This window comes from Triticum dicoccoides, chromosome 2B (assembly GCF_002162155.2).
Source record: "Triticum dicoccoides isolate Atlit2015 ecotype Zavitan chromosome 2B, WEW_v2.0, whole genome shotgun sequence".
Classification (NCBI taxonomy): domain Eukaryota; kingdom Viridiplantae; phylum Streptophyta; class Magnoliopsida; order Poales; family Poaceae; genus Triticum; species Triticum dicoccoides.
In genome coordinates this window covers 509,951,822-509,967,866 of record NC_041383.1, presented here as the reverse complement: position 1 = coordinate 509,967,866, position 16,045 = coordinate 509,951,822, and the positions used below count along the sequence as shown (strand labels likewise).

The window sequence follows — 16,045 nt, the reverse complement described above, 5'->3', positions numbered from 1 at the left end:
TGAGACTTTCTCACCCGTAGCGATGCTTAAGTCTGTCCGAATCATGCTAGCAATTGCTGCATTTCATGATTATGAAATTTTGCAAATGGATGTCAAAACCGCATTCCTGAATGGATTTCTGGAAGAAGAGTTGTATATGATGCAACCAGAAGGTTTTGTCAATCCAAAGGGTGCTAACAAAGTGTGCAAGCTCCAGCGATTCATTTATGGACTGGTGCAAGCCTCTCAGAGTTGGAATAAACGCTTTGATAGTGTGATCAAAGCATATGGTTTTATACAAACTTTTGGAGAAGCCTGTATTTACAAGAAAGTGAGTGGGAGCTCTATAGCATTTCTAATATTATATGTGGATGACATATTGCTGATTGGAAATGATATAGAATTTCTTCATAGCATAAAGGGATACTTGAATAAGAGTTTTTCAATGAAAGACCTCGGTGTAGCTGCTTACATATTGGGCATCAAGATCTATAGAGATAGATCAAGACGCTTAATTGGACTTTCACAAAGCACATACCTTGATAAAGTTTTGAAGAAGTTTAAAATGGACCAATCAAAGAAAGGGTTCTTGCCTGTGTTACAAGGTGTGAAGTTGAGTCAGACTCAAAGCCCGACCACTGTAGAAGATAGAGAGAAAATGAAAGTCATTCCCTATGCTTCAGCCATAGGTTCTATCATGTATGCAATGTTGTGTACTAGACCTGATGTGTGCCTTGCTATAAGCATAGCAGGAAGGTACCAAAGTAATCCCGGAGTAGAGCACTGGACAATGGTCAAGAACATCCTGAAATACCTGAAAAGGAATAAGGATATGTTTCCCGTTTATGGAGGTGACAAAGAGCTCGTCGTAAACGGTTACGTCGATGCAAGCTTTGACACTGATCCGAATGACTCTAAGTCACAATCCGGATACATATTTTTATTGAATGGAGGAGCTGTCAGTTGGTGCAGTTCCAAGCAGAGCGTCGTGGCGGGATCTACGTGTGAAGCAGAGTACATTGCTGCTTCTGAAGCAGCAAATGAAGGAGATTGAATGAAGGAGTTCATATCCGATCTAGGTGTCATACCTAGTGCATCGGGTCCAATGAAAATCTTTTGTGACAATACTGGTGCAATTGCATTGGCAAAGGAATCCAGATTTCACAAGAGAACCAAGAACATTAAGAGACGCTTCAATTCCATCAGTCATCAAGTGTCGGAGGGGGGCATAGAGATTTGCAAGATACATACGGATCTAAATGTTGCAGACCCGTTGACTAAGCCTCTTCCACGAGCAAAACATGATCCGCACCAAAACTCCATGGGTGTTAGAATCATTACTTTGTAATCTAGATTATTGACTCTAGTGCAAGTGGGAGACTGAAGGAAATATGCCCTAGAGGCAATAATAAAATTATTATTTATTTCCTTATTTCATGATAAATTTTTATTATTCATGCTGGAATTTTATTAACCGGAAACTTAGTACATGTGTGAATACATAGACAAAACATAATGTCCCTAGTATGCCTCTACTTGACTAGCTCGTTAATCAAAGATGGTTAAGTTTCCTAACCATGGACATGTGTTGTCATTTGATGAACGGGATCACATCATTAGGAGAATGATGTGATGGACATGACCCATCCATTAGCTTAGCATTATGATCGTTATAGTTTCATTGCTACTGCTTTCTTCATGACTTATACACGTTCCTCAGACTATGAGATTATGCAACTCCCGAATATCGGAGTAACACTTTGTGTGCTACCAAACATCACAACACAAATGAGTGATTATAAAGGTGCTCTACAGGTGTCTCCAAAGGTGTTTTTTGGGTTGGCATAGATTGAGATTAGGATTTGTCACTTCGTGTTTCAGAGAGGTATCTCTGGGCCCTCTCAGTAATGCTCATTACTATAAGTCTTGCAAGCAATGTGATTAATGAGTTAGTTGCGGGATGAAGCATTACGGAACGAGTAAAGAGACTTGCCGATAACGGGATTGAACTAGGTATGATGATACCGACGATCGAATCTCGGGTAAGTAACATACCGATGACAAAGGGAACAACGTATGTTGTTATGCAGTTTGACCGATAAAGATCTTCGTAGAATATGTGGGAGCCAATATGAGCATCCAGGTTCCGCTATTGGTTATTGACCAGAGACGTGTCTCGGTCATGTCTACATAGTTCTTGAACCCGTAGGGTCCGCACGCTTAACGTTCGATGACGATATGTATTGTGAGTTATATGTTTTCGATGACGATATGTATTGTGAGTTATATGTTTTCGATGACCGAAGTTTGTTCGGAGTCCTGGATGAGATCAGGGATGTGACGAGTAGTCTCGAAATGATTGATACATAAAGATTGATATATTGGACCATGTTATTCAGACACCGAAAGAGTTCCGGATAGTTTCGGGTAAAACCGGAGTGTCGGAGGGGTTACCGGAACCCTCCCCAGGGAACTAATGGGCCACCATGGGCCTTAGTGGAGAGAGAGGATGGCGGCTAGGGCAGGCCGCGCCCTCCCCTTGGAGTCTGAATAAGACAAGGGAAGGGGGGCGCCCCCCTTTCCTACTCCCTCTCCCTTTCCTTTCCTTCGCCCTTCTCCCTTGTGGTGGAATCCTACTAGGACTAGTAGTTCTAGTAGGACTTCTCTCTTAGGGCGCGCCCTAGGGGCCGACCGTCCTCCCCCTTGCTCCTTTATATACGGGGGCAGGGAGCACCCTAGAATACACAAGTTTCTCTTAACCGTGTGTGGTGCCCCCCTCCACAGTTACACACCTCGATCATACCATCGTAGTGCTTAGGTGAGGCCCTACGCCGGTAACATCATCATCACCATCGCCATGCCGTCGTGCTGACGGATCTCACCTTTGTCCTCAACTGGATCAAGAGCACGAGGGACGTCATCGAGTTGAACGTGTGCTGAACGTGGAGGTGCCATACGTTCGGTACTTGATCGGTTGGATCACGAAGAAGTTCGACTACATCAACCGCGTTATTCAAATGCTTCCGCTTTCGGTCTACGAGGGTACGTGGACACACTCTCCCCTCTAGTTGCTATGCATCACCTAGATAGATCTTGCGTGATCGTAGGAATCTTTTTAAAATTACTACGTTCCCCAACAACTATCTCAAGGAAGGACTACAGAATGTCAAGCTTAGAGCTAAGCAAGACAAAGTATTACAGATTGAACATTGGATAGAACATAACCTATAATTTGATCCAAATGTTGCCTAGAACTGGTATTGGGTGGTTCACCCCATGTAATGCTTTTTGTAAATATAATTTTATATATATGAAAATACCGTAGAACAATTGTTCTATGGTCATAGTTAAAAAAACAGCTCGCGGAAGTAAACCTGTGCCTCCATAGAAAGCAAATATGTGTCCCTCGCGGAAGCAAAAAGTTGCGTTTTTACGGGCAAGTTTTTCTCTCAAAAACCTAAGGAAAACCGGGCAAAAACCAAAAGGCCAAAAAAACTCGGAAAAAACATCTAAACCCCAAAAACACGTACAGAAAAATAAAATAAAAAGGTCATTAGGAGCATCGCATGCAACATCTGGCGGCGGCCAATAGTGCTTCACTTGTGGGGCTCCCACAAGGAGTACCCGGTTAGTTGCTCTCAAAAACGAAAACCCCAAGTGCAAACATTATGTGGGTATTTTGCTACGACGCACAACCACCGCCTTCCCAAAAAGGTAGGTTTGGCGCCGCCGCCTGCCCGCCTCATCTCCGGTGGCCTTAGGGCCATCGGGCCGTAGTGGATCACGGGCATTGTCGGTGGGAGGGCTTCATTTTAGATTTTTCTTCGAATTTTGTTAGGGTTTGTGTCCTGCTCAGGAAGCCGTGACGGCGGTGGCTCCCTATAGATGAATAAGGTTCTCCCTGCCTAGCACCCGTTCCGATGGTGCGTCTCGCATCATCGTTGGGTGTGTGAAGGTGTGTCTCCGGCGGATTTGTCTTTGGTGGTTTTGCTCGGATCTGGTCATTGCTCGTCTATATTCGTGTGTCTTCAGTTTGGACCCTTCTGGTCTATGCTAATTTTCATTGGCCACGGTTGTTGTTCTGTTGCGTTGGTCCTATGGGGCCTTAGCATGATGACTTCCCGGTTGTCTACTATAACAAGTTTTGGTCGGCTCCAGCGAGGGGGGGGGGGGCGATGACAGCGGCGCGCCTTCGGCTCGCTTCAGTGCTTGTAGTCGTTGCTAGGTGGTCTACGGATCTTGATGTATTTTTTATTATTTATTGTGTTTGTTGTACTACCATGATTGATGATGAATAGGTTGGAAGTTTTTCCTGCAAGAAAAAAACAAAATCTCCAAGAAACAAAGCAGAGAAGAAGTATTTTTTAGGAAATAAGCAAAGAAGAAGCGGGCCTGCACATAAGAGGGCCGGCCTGACTGGCGGGGCAAACTGGTCAACTGGGCCTTATACCGGGCCTCGTTTCTTTGTCCTCGCTTTCCCCGTCGACTACAACACTTCTTCGCTATTCGCATATCTTCTGCCTCTGCCGCCGCCGCCGCCTCCTCCTTCCCCAGCCGCCTCCGGTCCCGAGCAACCCCACCGACCCGCGCCATGGGACGACCAACGGGCGGCGCCTCGGCGTCGAAGAAGCCCAAGGCCAAGTCCAAGCCGAAGCAGCGCGGCGGCGTCGACTTCAAGGTAACCACCGCGACCGTCCCCTGAAGCGCTCCCCAGCCCCCAGTCTCCGCTCGGAGCCACCGCCGATGCTAACCGTTTAAGCTCTTGATGGTTCGCAGAAGTACAAGCACAAGGTAGGGCGCAAGCTCCCGCCGCCGAAGAACGCCACCAACACGGAAATCAAGTCCAAAAGTGAGTCGAGCCACATTGCTTCGTTGCTAGTAGTAAATTGTTTCTGACGTGTGGAGGCGCTTAACTAGGGTTGCTTTTCTCGTGCAGTGATCGTGCTGCCGGAGCAGACCATGGCGTCGGAGAGGGCGGGCATGGCGGTGAACAAGCGCGGGCTCACGCTGCGGGAGCTCCTACAGCAGACGGTGCACTACAATCCCAAAGTGCGGCGAGGTGAGTTGCCCATTACCCTCTACACCGGCGCATTGGGACGCCCAATACACTCTGTACACAGCAGCTCATGGGGAATACGCTGTTTTTTGTTGTTGTAGCTGCAATGAACGGAATAAAGGATCTTGTCACCAAGCATCCAGCGGAGCTTAAACTGCACAAGGTTGCTATGATTGAGAAGCTGCAGGAACGGATATGTGACAGTGACAAGGTGGTTCGTGACTCGTTGTACAGTTTACTGCAGTCTCTTGTATTCCCATCCTTGAAGGAGGTACAACCCCCCCTCCTCTCTGCGACCTAATGTGCTGCTGGGATGATCAGAAAACATTTATTTTAGCAATGAAGATATTATGTTTAGCCTTTTGCATCACCTTATATGTACAGGGTGCAAACTGAGACTCGATCATGTGATGATTTTTTTCTTCATGAACCATAATGTACTAGCCTGCTTATTGATATTGACTGCATCTGCAAATATAAATTGAAGCACCATTTCTACAAATTTGATGATCAGTGATAATCCTTTGAGGTGCTCCAAACAATGAAGCACTAAACTTTCCTTCTTCTTTTTCTTTCTTTGCAGAGTATAATGTAGGTGCTTATTGACTGCATATGCAAATATAATTTGGAACCCTATTTGTTGAAAACTTGATAATCAGTGATAATTTTTTAATGTGCTCCAAACAATGAAGCACCCATCTAGTGTTATTTTGTTTCGCAGACCCTGGAGTCTCTTCTAAATAGTATAAGCTCATATATGCCATATTTTTAGTATCTTATATTATTAGTTATTAGTCTTTTGACCTGCTCCAGTTTTCTATACCTACTCCTATTTTCTTGGCTTCAGATGTGATCATGTGATATTTTTCTGTTTATTACAGGACAATGCAATGTCTACCCGCAGTACACTATCTCTGTTGATGGCAAATGTTTTGAATGGAATGACACACCTATCTATGGATATCCAGTTAATGGCTTTCAGGTTTTTGGAGCTCGTGGTCCTCAATTTCCCATCCTCTTTTCCCAGATATGCTGAACAGGTCAGTGGAGTTCAGTCATGTATTGATGTGTTGAAAGTTGAATCCTTGCTTGTGTGCTAATGAAGTCTAGTTTGTTAGAAATGCATTCAGACTGATTGTCGTTCCTGTTAGGTATGTAATTGGCCATATTCATTACCAATTAATAATTTCTTTTGCACCATTCCTTCTTACAGGCTTTCAATAACTTCGTTGCTGTACTGAGCAACGACAGAATCCATCTGCAGGATAAGAGTAAACTTAACAGTGTCCTTGCCGGGCTTGCCCACTGTCTTTCCTTGGTTGCTCGTGTGACGGAAAATGGTGATGCATCAAATCGACTGGTTCGTGCAGTTAGCAAGCTGAATCTTTTCTTCCTTCGAATTTTTCTTCCTGCACCTGGAACTGTGATGGCGAACTTGGTGAAATAGCAAGTGCACATGTTCTGAAATGTAGAAACATTTATATTGTAATGATCGAAACTTTGCTCGTGATCTACAGGTTCATAACCGTCCTATGGGAGAACTTTGGAAACCTACTCTTGACGAAGATAACCCTGGAAGTGGTAAGTCTTGTAAACACCATCCTCATTTGTTGCTTCCTTAATTGCAATGAAATTTGTGCAGCTCCACCATGCTGCCACATTTAAAAGTTTTAAGGAACAAATAACACTGACTGTGGACTTAGTTGTAACATGATCAGATAAACCCCAATACTTAGGCGCTTGAGCACTCAGCTCCCTAGATATTTAACACTTCAACATTGTCTGCTAAGTGCTAACCTGGTCACGAAATAAGTGAACTACGAATACTAATTATTGGATAGCTTTTGAGAAGGGGCATTTTCTGTTTTCGTTATGATCAGCAGATCTGAAAGTTCAGGAGACTTAACTGACATATACTTGATTTGGGTAGTTTAGTTGGATTTGGAATATGAAGTAAGAGCAAAACTGTAAGAAATGGCATTTTTTTATGGATGATAGCATAAACAGCTATTACAGCCCTATAGCAGCATATTTTCTTATCTTGTTGTAGATACACATGACACATCTTACCTGACTATTTGCTACTTTTGGTTATGTTCTTCTGTAATTTTATCCTTATTATTATTATTGTCTTATTCACTCACTGCATTGCAGGAGCATTTGCAACATCTGATGTACTAATGAAACTTCAGAACCTCATCCGAATTCTCGTTAATTCGATAGAGGTTTCAGCTTCAGAAATCTGTGCAAAGCCAGCTAATGATGCTCAGTCAAGTGAAGCGTTATTATCAGCCCTTCATTGTCTGCATCTAATATGTACAACATTTATTCACGAGGCAAAGAAATCTCAGATGGAATTTGGTAGATCAAAAACTCAGCTTGGGCCTGATTGGCTGAATAGTTCTGTGTTGGTATATCTAAAGAAATTATGGGGAGTGAAACGCTTGTTTCATGAGAAGGTATAAAGTTGTTCCTGCTAATTACTAACTATTAGAGCAAAACATTGTATGGTTTGATTTTGTAGCTTTGGAGGGATCAGAACAAATTGCTGAATAAATCCAACATAAGTTGACTAGGAGGTAATGGAATCCTATAGGATTCCTTAATGGTCTCGTTAGAACATGTGACCTTAGGACTTGGAAGAGCACCGGAATTTGGGGCCTCCTTTGGTTCATAGGATAGGAATATCATAGGAATAGGAAAATCATAGGAAGTGAAATGACATGTATCTTCAATTCCTACAGGGAAAGAGATGTCATTTGATGCATAGGATAGGAATTTTAACATTGAGTCTAGGCTATTTTTTTTCCTTTGAAATGTGAAGGATTGGTTCCTATCCTACATAGGAATAGCAATCCATTCCTACAAACCAAAGGGCTCCAAAGGAATTCTTCCTTTGAAAATCCTATCCTATAGAAGTCCTATGAAATTCCTACAAACCAAAGGAGGCCTGGATGTTATGTTTTCCAGATTCCTACAAGATGAAAAATGCTGAAACCTAAAGGACAGACCTAGTGCTAGAAGCGCTCCCACACTAGGTGGGCTCTGGGGAAGGATTATACGAGGCAAGCCTTATCCATGCACAGTGCAATGCAGAGAGGCTGCGTCGAACGCAGGACCTCTTGGCGCAAGTGGGGAGTACTTCACCACTGCGCCAGGCCTGTCTTTCAAAATGCTGAAACCTAGGAAGACTTAAAAGTTGCTGTTCTTTTGTTTGAAGCAAAAAAAAGGTTGCTGTTTGGATGTCAGACAGGGGAAGCACATGAAATTGAGACACCTTACCCAAAATTTATGGGATGGTCTCCTTATGAGTCAATTCCTTTCTTCTGACGCCCTGTTAGGAAACATTTCTATGGGAACTCAATCCTCCAAAATTCTTATGTTTTTCCTTTGTTCCAAATGGCACATAAAGTTGATGGTCCTATTTGTGGATTAGTGGATAGAATGTTTGTGTATTTCTATTGCGTTAATGTATACAGAACACTTGGTGTTTAGTTTGTTGGTAATGATATGCTTTTGTACTTAAGTGTTGACTTGTGATGTTTAAGAGTGTCGGTGTTCTTGTGTTAACATGAGACATTTAATCGTGCTTTCTTCAGAAGGTTTTTGCTATAACAAACATTTTGATCACAGCTTATCTCGGCTCTTACGAAGTTGTGTTTCTCATGGCAGGGAGATGACAGATTTTTCGTCTTCAATCTGAAAATTGCTGAACTCTTTTTGTGCTTGAGCACATATGTGGACGATACAATGTTTCCAGCTGAGGAGTTATGCCAGTTTGTATCTTCTTTATTTGCAAAGGTTATCTGTGGTTTGAACAGTTTCAACAACTGATGTGTATTGTTGCCCATAAATCTTAGACGTCTTCTGATTTTTCCTCTGCCATTTCATTATTATATTTTCCTGATTGGTGATCTCTTTTGATTTATCAGTCAAAAGTACTTCGCAACAAGGATCTCATGGAAACGCATTTGAGTCCACTTATAACTTGTATACCGGGTCTTATAGCCAATTGTGCAGATGACTCAAAAGGATATTTGTTGGAGGTATGGCTGATTTCCTTTTACTGATCTGTCAATATGTTGGTTATTTTGCAACTTCATCAAAATAAGAGTATATTGAACTGCAGGCATTTACAGATGCATTTAGAGATTCCAAGGTGGATTGCAAGCTAATGTTGCCCTATTTGGATGTAGTGGGAGAAATGCTACTTCCTGTAGGTGTCTTTATTGGAACTTGAATTGCTTCTGTATGTATTTTGATGTAATATATATAATCATCCAGAAAAATAGCTCGCCTAGCATGTACATAATTCTGATATGGATTACAAAATTGCTGCATGGATTAAAAAGGTTAAGGTTGTCATATTGTACTCTATAAAACATATAATTGCGAGTTCAAACACATCACTAAGTAGAGAAACGAAAATAGATAAATTCTGACGAATGATCAATCGGAAAGAAAAATAACATGGCAAAATTCATCTCTCACCGCAAACTTCTTCTTTCCCTCCTAAGTCCTAACACCAGCCAATCATGTTGAGAGTTGATCATTTGAAAATTTGAGTGTCGGTAACCTGCAAGTCATTTTTCTGCAGATATGTTTTGAGTTTCTTTCTAGTGATCTTTTCATGGCAATATGTGGTGTGGCCAATACTAGATACTTCCCCGCACTTAATCATTCTGTATGTTTAACTAAAAACAACATCAGAGTACTGATGTGTGTTTCCTAACATCTTTCTTTTATCCTTGCTTAGGAGAAATCACGGATATGGTTTACTGAAATTGATTTAGGCTTAGCGGAATATCGTAGCGCTTGGATAGGCGAGCTTCCTAGAATATTACTACAATCAATTGAGAAAGCTCCCTCAGTTACAAAGGTATGTTGAATTTGTTTGTCCAGTATAGAGCTGTTAAACTATTCGTCAACAGTCATTATAACCAGGCTGAACATCTGCGGTTAACCTTCTCAATAAATTATGTAATTTATGATGATATGAACTATTGTAGGTTGTTTTGGAGCTTCTCCTAAAAGTCGGACAGTATTTCCCTACAACTGAGTTTGGAAACCTGCGTCCCTTCATACAGTTATTTGGCACTAAATGTAAGTAATCCACTTTTCAAGAGATCTTTATCCTCTGTTTTAATCTTGCTAATGTCATTTTGCCAACAGCATCATCTGGAACAGTAGAGGTTGGGCCTTTTGTTAGCCTTCCACATGATTGCCAAGAACTTGTCATTTCATGCCTTTATTACTTCTCCAGTCTGCTCCCTGACACAATCGAGCCATTGGCCTGTTGTTGCTTAAGTAAGTATTTTTATGCAACAATACCACTTTATTCCACAACCATATTTATATTCTTCCCCGTTGAGGCATTGAGGTTTGTGGATAATATATAATTATATAATGCAGGTGATAAGCTGGAGTCCCTCATGTTAATTAGGATTATTGAAGTTCTACAATCAACATACAAGGCTGGGAATCTGCAGATAACAGACCAACTCAGTTTCTTGTCATTATTAATGGCACGATTTAATGTTAATTGTGGTGAGTACCCTCAACATACTTTTTTCGCATGTACTTATGTGTACCAGTGGAGTGTAAAGTTTGCTCTTATTAAGTTGATTATGTGGCTGAATTTTTGTATGTTTTATGGAGTGGCTACAATATGATAGTCATTGTCGGTGACAAGACTTAATAGTACAAAATGGCAGGTTCTTAGTAGAAACAATGGAAAACTTCTGAAAGATTGCAGATATTCCTTTAAACTTAAAAGATGTATCACTATGATCCTTGAAACATAGAAATGCAGCCTCATGATAAAATACAATCTGGATTTTGCATTTCAACCCTCATGGTACCGAGAAAAATGCAACAACCTCACAGTGATAATGCAACATATTTAGATGGTGGCAGGCAACGTCTTCATTGCTCATTCTGGCGAGTTTCAAAGCATGGGGTTATGAGTGGATCACCTAAAAAGCACCGATACGGCCAGAACTGCCGATTTGCCGTCCTGATACGGGGGGACACGGGGATACGCCCAGATACGGCTGGATACGCGTATCCCGCAGTATCCCATCTTTTTGGAATTAAAAAAAAAGAAATAAAATCGGGATACGGCCTAGATACGGCGTGGACTCGGCAGCCAGACTCCAGTGACCATGCTGCTGCCCAGTTATCCTCCCGATAGCAACCATGGTCAAGCAGGTAACCTCAATGGCTGCTAGCAAGGAAGGAGATCTTGGTAGAGAAAGATGGCAAGGCGGCCGCCAACAAGGAAGAAGCTCCGGCAGGAAGAAAGATGGGGAGTGTGGTGGCCAGCGAGGAAGAAGATGGGTGATGGAAGCTGCCGATTTGGCGGCGCTGTCGTTTCCTTTCTTCACTGGCGGCTGGAGAAAGGGAGTACGAGAATGGGAGGTTGGGGTCGGCTGGAGCAGCTGGAGTGCTACTAGTCTAGGGTTTTCTGGAATTGGGCCTTACATGGGCTCTAAGTGGATGGACAGCTACATGGGCTCTAAGTGGACGGACAGCTACATGGGCTGTGAGTGGACTGCTCTCAGTCTTTCATGAATAGAAAGGAGACAATATATATCCAGTACTAAAAAATTCTCATTAGATCTTAATTCAAATTTATTTTTCTATATACTTTCATATTTATTTTTCTAAATACTTATATACCCCGCCGTATCCCCGAATGGCTGTTTTTGGAAAATGCCGTATCCCGTATCCCCGTATGCGTATCCCCGTGCTTCCGTCCCCGTATCCGTGCTTCTTAGTGGATCACTACCTGCACCGTCACCTCTCGGGCCCCTCGCTGCTTCGCATACTCTCTGAACCTACTTGTATGCTGCCGCTGCTGTGAGAGGTGAAGGTGGTAGATGAAGAGAGACTGAGAAGGGGTTTAGATGAGGCGGCTGCCTGTAGGAGGGATTGGCAGGTGGGGGATGCGGTGTACATTGAGGGTAGGAGGGGGCGAGACGGTGGTAGAGGAAGTTTAGTTGAATTTTTTTTTTTGGTCTCAAGGGGTGTATGTGCCATTGTGACCAACTATGTTTTATGCCCTCGCTAAGGTTTACTTTTTGAATAGTTATGTGAGCACTTTAATTATTTTTTACTTTTTCCTGACACTTGCCTTTGAATTTATTGATTTAGGTATGTCCTGTACTCTGGAGGATGCCGAAAAGGTCTCAAATTGGAAGACTTTCAAGACCTTGAATCACTTAATTTTGACTTACTTATCTGAGATGGGTGATGGCTCCCTGGTCCTTGAATTGATGTGGAATAATTTATCTAATGAGATTGTGAGCTTTTGAAACTGTTTCCTTTGATGTACTCTCACAACAACCATTGAACTCATGTTAGCTTTACTGCAGGCACGAAAACCATCATTGCATAACATGAATGGTCTGTTTAGAATTATTGTTACACTCGATGCAGCAACAAATAAGCTCATGAATGAAGATTTCATTAAGCTTATAGCTGGCTACTTGGTCGACGCTGCTCTGGTGAGTACCCTTCTGTATTCCAAAGTTGATACATTTGTAAGCTTATTGCACCCAGTATTATTTTCCAGCTAATTTTCAGCCTAACAGAGATGTATTGCCTTATATATGTAAAGATATTCAAAATGGTGGTTAGATTGAGCACGTCTTGGTGTTTAGAACACCCCTGTCACCTCATACAAACATATTTGGCATAATATAATTTACTATTTTGAACATATTACTTAACTGATAGACCGTGTTTCTGGTGGTAGCGCAGACCATATGGTTGATGCTAAGAGCATTTAATGACTGTCTTTATTACTTATTTGATTAGCATGCGGTGTGCCATCATTCACATGCTTCTCCTGACCATCATTTCTTGATTAACTCCTTGTGTTCTCTTTGCACTCCACTGTTGGTTGTGGATGAGAATTAATTTCACCCCCTGTTATAATGCATCTGCAGGATTTGTCAAAAACAAATGAAGTGGGCTTTCAATCTGATAAGACAAGATTATTTCAATACTTCATAAAGCCCTGCATAATCATTTTTGAACAGAATGACAAGGTTCTCTGCTGCACATTGGAGATGCTTAAATCCTTCGCAGCAGATGAGCATAGATTTTCATCTGTCTCCAGTTTAGATTACCCAAGGGAGCTTTCACAACGAGTTTGTGTTGTCACAACCATACTGGTCTTCTTATTCAATGATCGGAGGCTCCATCCAAATCTTTCTTTGAGTAAAACGGCTATCAAAGGCATCCTGCATTATATAAGGCATCAGCTGGTGAGCAACGATGACACAAATCACTTTCTTTGGTAGTCATATAGATATACTTTGAGCTTCCTTCAAATAGAACATTTTTGTTTCATAATGTGTTAATTTGAGATTGAAAGCATAAAATAATAATGTAGCTCAGATAGGCTTGTTCTAATAATAGTTTCTGTGATACCATGGGTAGCTTTGCTTTGCAGTTCCTAAATGTATTTAGACTTCGGACACTGGCAATGGTTTTAATTTAAGTGAATTCTTGCTGCAGGATTCTAATTTGCCTGATGTAACATATGGACAAAAGCAGAAATTAAAATTTGCATTTGAGCAACTCAAGACCAAAGCATTGCAGTTGAACTGTTGGGATAGAAGTGAGCTTGAAGGGATTTCAAGCACCACATAACGTCATGTGAGTAACTTCATTATGATTCGCCACTTCTTACTTTTTATTGTCAAATTAAACTTTTCATCTGTTTCTGACAGGCACAGCCATCTGATGACTTCATATGTTCTGATAATGGATAGAGGGCCCATGGAAGAGGGTGGGCTGGGGAATGTGCACCATTTTTCGTTTTAAGAGTCACATTGACATCTGTAGCATAGCTGTTACCAGCAGTCTACTGAAGGTTGTTACTTACCGATAAAGGTAAGAAATGCTGCTGGATAACATATCATATACTAATTCTGTTACACGCCTACCAGGTGTCAATCAATTGATACGTCGTACTGGCTGTTTTATTATTTAGCCTACCAAAATTCCTCCATTTTCCCAACAGTTCTTGTTTAGCAATCATGTGCGTATTCTCTTAATGACAGCAGTATCATCTTATTGCAGGTGGTCAGAAAAGGTGTACGGTTGATGTTTCTCGTGCTATGTGAACTGCCAGTCAAAGACTTCCAGCGAAGTACAGTTCAAATTGCTCTGACTTTCGTTATTAGTAGTTGTACGATAGAAGTTGCGACTTTCTTTGTGATGCCTTGAAATTGTTTGTCGTGTACTATTCTACCCAAGCTGATTGCCCCAAAATCGGTGTGATGTGATCACTACATAGATGTTAAGGTTAGTCTTGACTGCCATGTAAATGCAGAAATTTTGATCTCAGTTCTTTCGATCCTATTTTGTTGCATTTTTATCTCGCGAAAACTATTTCTAGGAGAGGCCTCAATGCATTTGGTGGCGCTTTCAGCAGCCTGAACTACCCACCTCGGCACGGCATTGCTTCTTTGAGAAAATTCCTTATTTAACACCGTGTCTAAATTTTATGTCTTATTTGATATTGACAAATAATTTCTTCCCTATCTTACAATGAGTCTAAATTTTATGCCTTTTATAACACTTTTGTCCATTTCAAGCCTATATGACACCTGAAAAATACCCTTTTGCCCTCAATTGGTATGTTTGCGTGCGCGCGTGTGCGCGCGCGCGCGTACGTGTGTGCTACTGCTGCATGTCTGTGTGTGCTGCTGCTTGTGTGTTTGCTACTGTGTGTGTACCTATGTGCGCGCTGTTGCGTGCGTCCGTGCTGCTGCGCGTGTCAGTGTGTGCTGCTGCTGTGTGTGTGCTCTGCTGTCTGTAAGTGTGCTGCATGACCCGGTAGGGAGAGCTCGGGCGTCGCCCTATGCGTAATTTTTTACCAGTACGTTGCATTGACTCGTATGTATGCATCCAGTCCCTGGTGAGGCTTGGGCCAAGTTACGTGGGCCTGGTCCTGCTACTTCCTACTCGTACTTACAAAAGGCGTCGAGTGCACAAACACTACGCAAGTCGCCACTACGGCGGCATCGGTCGGACGGCGGGCAAAGCAACGGAGGTAGGCGCTGGCATAGATGGTTCTAGTGGCCAGCCGGCTGGCGCGAGCGTGGCGATCTTATGTGAAGGGCCGCCTCACCTTAATTTTTTTTCGTCCTCCTCCACTTTGCGCTGTTGTGTGTGCGGGTGTGTGTTGCTGCATGTGTATGTGCTACTACCGGTGTGATACTGCCTCGCACTGATGCTGCATGTGTGTGCTACTGCCCCGCACATACACATATCACATGAGGGGTAAAAGAGTCTTTTCTGGCGTCATTTAGACTTGAAATGGACGAAATGTCATAAAAGGCATAAAATTTAGACTCGCTGTTTGTCGTGGTGGGTGTACGGCAGATGCCATGGGATGGCTAAAGAGAGGAGGAGGCTCGAGGGCATTGGTGGGCTCCAGAGGCGGGGTTGGCATGAGCGAGCGTGGGACACAAGACATACCCAGGTTCGGGGCTCTCCGGAGAGATAATACCCCTAGTCCTGCCGAGTGTGGTTTATATGCGACAGTACAAGGTTGCTCCTGGAGCTGTATGGAGGAAGAAGGAAGGCTGACCAAGGCTTAGGTTGTTCCTTCTCCTCGATGGGTTCTACTGACGGGTGGCTAATTTCTCTATCCTTGCTAGCTTACTTGCTTGCTTGCCCGTATGCGTGAGGGCTCCTGGGGGGTTTTATAGGCCAACCCTCGAGGGATACAATGGTAATGTTACAAGTTGGTGGGGCCGGATCGTCAGCGTCTGAGGACCCGGGCTGGGACCCGCTGGGGGCCTGTGGTTCGCCGGGTTCCCCTAGGTGCGGGCCCCGCGTGCCTAGGGGGACTATGCGCCGTCTTATCGATCGTCAGGGTGTGGCCGAGTCGAGTCGTGTACAGTGGCGCTCCGTCGGGTCGCCGCTTGCTGTTGTCAGTAGTGACGACGGGGGCACTGTTGCCACGCCGGGCCTGGTCAGCGGTAGGTG

The 16,045-nt window shown here is 43.0% G+C and overlaps 1 protein-coding gene across 3 annotated transcripts; it reads left to right on the top strand.

Annotated features, from left to right (window-relative positions):
- Nucleotides 1-4,475: 4,475 nt before the first annotated feature.
- Nucleotides 4,476-14,563, top strand: LOC119364549. Of its 3 annotated transcripts, none has more exons than XM_037630032.1 (21): nucleotides 4,476-4,657; nucleotides 4,756-4,828; nucleotides 4,916-5,038; nucleotides 5,137-5,306; nucleotides 5,917-6,075; nucleotides 6,249-6,395; nucleotides 6,553-6,616; nucleotides 7,190-7,494; nucleotides 8,708-8,836; nucleotides 8,968-9,081; nucleotides 9,165-9,251; nucleotides 9,792-9,914; nucleotides 10,045-10,138; nucleotides 10,208-10,342; nucleotides 10,448-10,582; nucleotides 12,191-12,339; nucleotides 12,412-12,543; nucleotides 12,988-13,308; nucleotides 13,562-13,702; nucleotides 13,783-13,939; nucleotides 14,129-14,563. In XM_037630032.1, the coding sequence occupies exons 1-19, from the start codon at nucleotides 4,571-4,573 to the stop codon at nucleotides 13,694-13,696; spliced, it is 2,682 nt and encodes an 893-aa protein (XP_037485929.1). In that variant the 5' UTR covers nucleotides 4,476-4,570; the 3' UTR covers nucleotides 13,697-13,702; nucleotides 13,783-13,939; nucleotides 14,129-14,563. The 3 variants fall into 3 exon arrangements, with proteins under 3 accessions (XP_037485929.1, XP_037485928.1, XP_037485930.1); XM_037630031.1 differs by having other exon boundaries at nucleotides 13,777-13,939; XM_037630033.1 differs by lacking the exon at nucleotides 9,165-9,251 and having other exon boundaries at nucleotides 13,777-13,939.
- Nucleotides 14,564-16,045: the final 1,482 nt, after the last annotated feature.

Excerpts from the sequence above, each read along its gene's own strand:
- LOC119364549 (XM_037630032.1), top strand. The coding sequence starts at position 4,571 with ATGGGACGACCAACGGGCGGCGCCTCGGCGTCGAAGAAGCCCAAGGCC. Across the intron at positions 6,076-6,248 it reads TTCCCAGATATGCTGAACAG|GCTTTCAATAACTTCGTTGC; the intron begins GTCAGTGGAGTT and ends TCCTTCTTACAG. Across the intron at positions 10,343-10,447 it reads ATTGGCCTGTTGTTGCTTAA|GTGATAAGCTGGAGTCCCTC; the intron begins GTAAGTATTTTT and ends TATATAATGCAG.